The 7,651-nt window shown below is 43.2% G+C and overlaps 1 protein-coding gene across 1 annotated transcript in view; it reads right to left on the bottom strand.

Annotated features, from left to right (window-relative positions):
* Positions 1 to 347: 347 nt before the first annotated feature.
* The window catches only part of LOC101644195 (regulator of G protein signaling 22), a 101,463-nt gene continuing 94,159 nt past the window's right edge, over positions 348 to 7,651 (bottom strand). The window contains exons 17-20 of the mRNA XM_013006869.2: positions 3,616 to 3,714; positions 1,744 to 1,837; positions 1,565 to 1,645; positions 348 to 495 (exon numbers count right to left, since the gene is read on the bottom strand). Coding sequence (XP_012862323.2) covers positions 485 to 495; positions 1,565 to 1,645; positions 1,744 to 1,837; positions 3,616 to 3,714 — 285 coding nt within the window. The 3' untranslated portion in view covers positions 348 to 484. The remainder of the gene's footprint in view (positions 496 to 1,564; positions 1,646 to 1,743; positions 1,838 to 3,615; positions 3,715 to 7,651) is intronic.

The raw sequence follows: 7,651 nt of genomic DNA, 5'->3' as shown, positions 1-7,651 counted from the left end.
GCCCAAGAACCTGCATTGCCAGCAAATACCACACTCAAGTTGGATGCACACTAAAATGTAAGAACCCCTGCTTTAATTTATTAAGATCCTTTTAGAATTGGAGCTGGGATGGGGGAAGATCTTCCCATTATGTCCTGGGTTGATTGACTGCTAGGAAGGTTCATCCCCCAGCAATCTACTGAATATATCTGCTAATCAGAGGCAGGAAGGGTTCAAGGACTATGTGCTCAATGATGTCTTGAGGACCATGCCATCTTACTTTCTTAAGGACCATGAATAACAGAACATTTAGATTCTTCTAACATGGATAATAGTCACCTTATTTGAAAGATGCCTTTCAACATGTATAGTCTTACGTACCAGGTGTGCAGAAGCGCTTTGATTTTAAAACAATGGGAGAGAACAAGTCAAACTTTATTGCCGTGGTGAGCTTGCTCTAATGCAGACCCAATTACTTGAGCTTCTCATGTGAGTTAAGTCTGCCTTAAAGAATCCCTGTAAAAAAAGAAAAACAGATGAAAACCTAAGAAGCTATAGAAAATGTAAAATCCCAACAAAAAACTCCCACGGAGTGGTTGTGAGGATTTAAAAAGTTAACAGATGTGCCAGCACCCCCTGAGTGGTGGGAATGCGATGGGCTGGTCTACGAGTGGGGAGTGTGCGGGCCTTCAGAAAGTGGCGAGGGGCACTCCGACGAGACAAGAAGGCAAGAACGCCAGGGCCAGCGACTGCAGCCGCCCAAGAACCAGAGAACTGAGGCTTTTAAGAAACCAAAAGGTTAAGCTGCAAGACAAAAGAGAAAGACTTTTAAAGGGCCTTTCCAGTAGCGCGTCGTTGAGTCACATCTCTTCTACAGGACACTACGCTCCTCCCTCATAAAGGCGCCGGTGAGCTCCAGAGCCGGAACCCCACCAAAATTGTATCGTCAACCACACCAGTCGCGGTTTGGCAGAGTGGTCATTGGCTTCGTTTTTAGTTCTTCCTTTTCATTTCCTTCATAGATTTCCCAACTTGGAAAAGCTGAGCTTGGGTAAACTGAACTAGAGCCATACATGGGTTTGGGTTTGGGTGGAGACAGATATGGAGTCAAAAGGACAATCGGTGCCATCTCCAGAGGCCAGGAGACTGCTATTCAGAAGGGAGGCATGGGGCTACTGCTTGTCCTGGGTCTGTATATGTGTGTGTGGGCTCGTGGGTGTGCACTGCATGCCGGTATGTGTGTGTTAGAGGGACACGGGGCAGGGCTGCCCAACAATCTGGCCATGATTTAGCCGACACCTGTCTGCAGCAGCGTATAAACACCGGTCCTCTCACTCCGCAAGTGAGAATACAAGAGCACACCTCTTAGTCTTTCCTCTTCGTTAGTGGAGGCAAAACAAGAGGCAGAAAAAGAGAGAGACAGGGACATACAACCCTTGAAGTCCTCCCAATTTGGGGGTCAGAACAGCTGGGGCGAGGGGTCGGCCCGCGTCGCTCCCTGCCCTCTATGCCTGGATGGTTGTCGGAGAGGCAGAGCTCCACACAGAAGGAACGAACTGCAGAGCAACTGTTGCCAGAAACTCACTCTGGGAGATGTGGGAAGACATGCCTCTTTTCAAAGACATACTTGAAGCATTAGGTTTAAAATTTGTAACAGATGGTGTGGCTGCATAAAAATAAGAGAAATCAAGAAAACATAAATTAATCACTGGCAAAAATCTTCTGAAATTAATCTGTGATAAAAGAGAGCAAAGCAAAAATTACCTGACATTAACTTTTTTTCTAGCTCTTCTTGAATTTTAAGAAGAATCCTCTCATGTTCTAAGGCTTCTATGTACTTGGAATAGCACCAGGTAGGCTTTGAAACCAATTTTCAGAGTTAATTCTGGAAATTTTTGTCTCGTAAAAGACATTCAAGGTAAGACAGACAGCTATCACTTCATTTGTGCTTTTTATTAACATAATACTGCGTTCATTATAGCATACATAAAGAAAAGCAGACAAGGTGAATGTACTTTTTGATGAATTTTCACAGACTCAACTTACCCATTTCACCTTTTTCCCCCCAATTTTGTTAACATATAATTTGCATACATGTTAATGGTTTCAACATATTACAAAGAGTTGTGCAGATATCCTCACAATCAATTTCAGGACATTTTCTTCATTCTTGTACTCATGATTAGCCCCACACACCACACCCAGCATCCCCTGCCGTACTCTTAAGAAACTACTAATCCAATTACTGTTTCATATCATTTCACTTTTGAACTGGGTCCTCCACATTAGGATTCACCTACTTTTCTCAATTTAAATGGGAACTCAGTATTGAGACGAGAAATACCCAATTTTGTGGAATCAAACTCGGGTATCTAAAAGTATCCGGCCTAATGATGTTATCTGTTAGTGAATGACTGGCATTTGATTTTAGAGACATTGTGTAAAAAACAAGAGGGGCGAAATCTAGAACTTGAAATACCAGGTTTATAATTGTGCTCTGTCGCGTACAAATACGTTTTGCCTTGAAGCCTGATGCAATCATTTAAGCTCCCTTGAGCCTCATCTGTTAAAAGGAGCGGGAGAAAGGCCTGATGACTGAGTAATTTTTCCCTATAGTCTAGAAGTAAAGTTTTGAATTGCCTGTCCCCTGGTTGGGTGGGAGAGAAGGGATGAGTGGAGGATGATGTAGCTATTTTGACAGCTGTAGACTCAGTTTGATTGTTAATTTAGGTGCTCGGGAAAGATCCACGTTTGAGAGGGTGGTTTTACGTTTGGGTTACAAACATCTCTTCACCTGCACAGAATCTATCTGAAACAAGCGCACATGTGGAGCACCTGCCCTTGCCCAACGGTAACATATTATAACAATAGCACCTTCCATTCCCTGCTGGCCTTTGTTTCCAAAAGTCCTTTTGTTTCTTAGAACAATAGACAAAATCCTCAACACTATCAGGCTTTTCTCCCGCTCCTTTTAACAGATGAGGCTCAAGGGAGCTTAAATGATTGCATCAGGCTTCAAGGCAAAACATATTTGTACGTGACAGAGCACAATTATTAACCTGGTATTTCAAGTTCTAGATTTCACCCCTCTCGTTTTTACACTATGTCTCTAAAATCAAATGCCAGTCATTCGCTAACGGATAACATTATTAGGCCGGATACTTTTAGATACCCGAGTTTGATTCCACAAAATTGGGTATTTCTCTTGTCTCAATTACTGAATAATACCATAGTCTATCTTATCTGGATAATAGAACTTATGTGACATTTGTACATACCCAAAGGATTGTTATTTGAAAGCTAGAAATGTACTAGTTGGTGGCCACATACTGACAAATTTTATGACCACTTCAAAGAATTAAGAAATTGAGAATAAGCATTTTCCAAAAAGATAATCACTGAGGCTTCTGCATCTTCAATCTTCAGGTGTATCCAGGAGTGATTTTCTTTGATAATGTCCAGAATACACTGAAATTTTACTGTCCGCTGAAGACAGGATGTCCCTCTCTTTCTGATCTTTCCTAGTGTGCTACTTTCAGCCTCATTTAAAAACAAGCACGCCTCTATCTCCTGACAGAGTTGCTGTCCAATAGCCAGTGCTGCACAGAGGAAGCATGATCTAGCTGTCCTGCTTACCTGTCGGCCATATGCTTGTAAATCCAAAAGCGATTCACCATTCAAAGCCGCTGCTTGGGAGACCATTCCCAAAATGCCTCCATGCTGTCTGGAGCCATCCTGCAATGACGTCAGCGGAATTAGTCCACGAGAGGGGCAAGGACATGGTGACATACAGGTGGAATGAAGGCGCTATAGCCTCTTACCTCATGAGCCGCACATCTGAGGTTTCAAGCGAGTAGCATTAATGTGAGATGGTCTATCATGTTGGGCTTTCATTTTCATTTTTATTAGTATAAAGATACTTTCAAAACCAAGAGGGAAATCATGAAGTTGAATGTAAAACTTATCCTCAATTCTAGCATTCAATGAAAACCAACGTAAACATTCTCATGAACTTCCAGCCGGACTGCTCTTTACATGCATAGTTCTTTCCTTACCTGACATTTTCCAGGCTTGAAAAAAAAAGGCATGTTGGAAATTTTCAGTTACTACTAAGTGCCTCATCCCCACACTTGTGAGGGCTGCGCAGGACGGGGCTGTCTCATTCTTTCATGCATACACAGGGCGTTGCTGTGGGTCGGAATCGACTCAGCAGCATCTAACGACAAGTGCAACAAATATGTTTCTTGTAGAATTATAGGAGTCTTTTAAAACGTTGAATTCTTTATTTTTCATAAGATTAGCATTAGTCATCCTCCGCAACAGCTGCTTTTCAACTGTTGATCTTTGTACCTGACAGCAGTTACCAGTTCCATGAACATGAACAATGTCTGATGAGATCAACTAAGGACATTTGCATTTCCACCATTAACGTTCAATCGGAATATCATCATTATATCCCTTGGATTTTCCTGGGGAAGCTGCAGTTTAAGATTCTCTCTCACCTCACCACATGGTATGTCCCAAGTTTTGCTTCAGACAATATAGTTATATTGCCAAACAATTAAAAAATAATTGAAACCCCATCTGGGGAGCTGAGGTATTCTTCCTCAGGGCTTGGGGCAGAGTAGGAGATCTCCTTTATTGTCGCCTCACTTTCACAACCCTTCATTCAATGTCTGGTGAGAATCATTTACCAAGCTCCAACTTTTTAAGAGTAACTAAAATTTCTATTTTCTCTGATGTCCCACCCTGTTCCCCTTAGAAGGATTCCTTTTTCTAAGTCTCAAAATGTCTTGTTTCTGTCTTGTAGTTAAGTGTCTACATATCTCTCGATCCTGAAATGATATTGAAAGTATCTTCAGGTCCCTGGGATAGCTGTTATGTGTTGTGTGCTGCTAATAGCAAGGACAGCAGTTTAAACCCATCAGCCAACTCGGAAGGAGAAAAGATGGGGTTTTCGATTCCTGTAAAGAGTTACAGTCTCTCTAATCCATTGTGACTAGTGGGGCTAGCCAGAGGCCGCAGGTAGAATCAAGGAGCTCCTGAGCAGGTTTCATACTGGCTCGTTTCCACCTCTCCCATATGGAGTCAAAATCTACAACGTAGATGCCTTGGAACAAGACCTTGAGGTGACCGCTATATAGCCCCAGGTGTGTAGTTGTTACGTGCTGTTGGTTTGGTTGCAACACAACCCATAGCGACCTTATTGGTGTACAACACTGCCTGGCCCTGCGCGGCCCTCACCATGGCACTATTAACTGGGATCTTGTGCAGATGTGGATTCGGATTCGGCACGTCTGGGGTGGAAATGATCCTCCTCAGCAGGGGGTGGAAGCAGAAGGAAGGGGTTATAAATGTTGACCCCACAGAGACGTGAGGTAAACAGCATTCATTCCTCACCCCCATCCCCAATCCGTAACTTCAGAAAGAGCTCTCCCGCATGGCCATTTACACAGCTCAGTTGGATGTGGACGTGCCTCAAGGGCCTGCCCGACGGCAGAGGTAATGATTTTCATCTAGTGCACTACGTTCCCTGTCTGGCTACACTGTTTACACTGGCCTAGATGCATGGTTGTTTTTGGGGGGGGCGGGAAATACAATCTGGTATTACTAGATTAATTATCACCTGAACTATCGGAAGGGGAATCATTATGGGAAAAAATTTTGTAAGTGAGTAATTTGAAGCATTTTATATCTAACTGGAACAATGTGATTGGTTGTTACATAAGCATATGAATCTCCCTGATGTTAGAAAAGGTTGGAGCAAAACTATCTGGAGCCTCATTGTAGAGAACTGACTTGAGAAGCAAGCTTTTGCGGGCACCTCCTCGTGTTTTCTGGCTCCTCCGCCTTCTTTGGTCCCCATTCCACAATGGCACAGCCTCAACCTCCAGATGCTGCCCGCTATCAACTGAGGAGAACCTCTGAACCGCGGGTCTCTTTAGTCTGCTGCATCATGCACATTAACAGATGTTACTGAAGACATATGAAACATCTGTCAAACACAGTAACAGTACCAACTAGCCTTAAGAAATGAAACATTACCGTTTGCTTTGATGCCCTTTGTGCCACTCCCTAATCCCATCCTCCATCTCCACCCCACCATTGTTCCCATGCCCGAGCAGAGCCCACTGCTGCAGCCATGGTGCCAGTCCATCTCTTTGGGAGCCTTCCTCTCCTTCGCTGCCCCTCTACTGTATCAAACATGATGTCCTTCTCCAGAGACTGGTCTTCTCTCGGTTGGTGGTACTGTAGGGGCTTGTGTGTTGCTGTCTTGCTGAAAGCCATGTCACTGGTATTTCAAATACCAGCAGGGTCACCCAAAGTGAATGGGTTTCAGTAGACCTTCTAGACTAAGAGCAGACAATGAAGAAGAAGCACTCAGCTCTCCACTTGAGAGGAAGCAGCCACTGAAAGCCTTATGCATGGCCTTCCGGCAGAGTGTATTAAAAAGTAAATTACTACCACTTTCTTGGCCAGTCCCGGGAGGGGCCGCCTAGTCTTTAGGGATTGCTTGGGTGTGTCCTTGATAGAACTCTGGGGTCCTAGGGTCACATCGTCATGGTCAGATCCTGACTGCCTTGGTTGGAGATTGCTTGAGCCAATCCTGTAGGCTCTTTAGTCTAACATGTGTCCCAATCACGGTCCCATTCCGATTTCTGTAGTCCAGCCTGCAACTGTGATGTCTTGACCTGACACCAATCATGTTTTTGTGACAGTTTCCTTTGTCCTCTCATGTCCTATTTAGGTCGCCAGCTCCCTGTAAATCCTTTGATACCATTATGACCTTGTGCTGAAGGTCTCCCTCATCCAGATGGTCTTTGTCTTTTCTGCTTGAGACTAAAAAAATGTTGTTCTCCATAAACTATAATTGAGATTTGAGGTCCCGTGTCCCCTAAATCCTGCCACATCATATATAAAAATTAACATAGGCCATCGATCTAAATATGAGCTAAAACTTCTAGAATATAACCAATGGATCTAGATCGTCTGTCACGTTCCTATAGCACCCAAATAACGTGAACCACAAACAATGAAATTGCATATTGCCAAAATAACTTCTGATCTTCAAAATACTCTACTGAAATAAAATATCCAGCCATAACCTGAGAGAAAGTCTTTGTAAAATAGTTTTGTGATAAATGGCACACGTGCAGAATATATAAAGGACTATAAAAATTCAATGATAAGAATATAAACAACCCATTTAAAAAAAAAATTAAGACAAAAGACCTGAGCAGACACTTCACTGAAGAAGATGTAAGAATGGCAAAATAGAAAAAAGATTTGCAACACTCATTATTAGTCATTAGGGTATATCACACACTAAACTACAACAAAATATTCTAAGACCAAGTGCCAAGGCTGTGAAGACTCATCACTGCTGGTGTGAAGGTTAAAAAGCAAGCAATGGATTCTGAGATCTGTAAAATGCTTCTAACGAGCAAAGGAATCAGCATCCAGATGTCACCAATGCCTTGTAGGAATGTACAGGAAAAAGGCAAATGCTTCTTACCACATAATGGGCAAAGAAACAGGGCAGCCCCCCCCCCAGAGCTGAGGCATTCTTCCTCAGTGCTTGGGGCAGAGTAGGAGATCTCCTTTATTGTCGCCTCACTTTCACAACCCTTCATTCAATGTCTGGTGAGAATCATTTACCAAGCTCCAACTT

The sequence above is a fragment of the Echinops telfairi genome, unplaced genomic scaffold (genome assembly GCF_000313985.2).
Source record: "Echinops telfairi isolate 266 unplaced genomic scaffold, ASM31398v2 ScPeMD7_1;HRSCAF=3_0, whole genome shotgun sequence".
NCBI classification, from domain to species: domain Eukaryota; kingdom Metazoa; phylum Chordata; class Mammalia; order Afrosoricida; family Tenrecidae; genus Echinops; species Echinops telfairi.
Note: the sequence above shows the minus strand (reverse complement) of the source record. Positions and strands in the feature narration are given on the sequence as shown.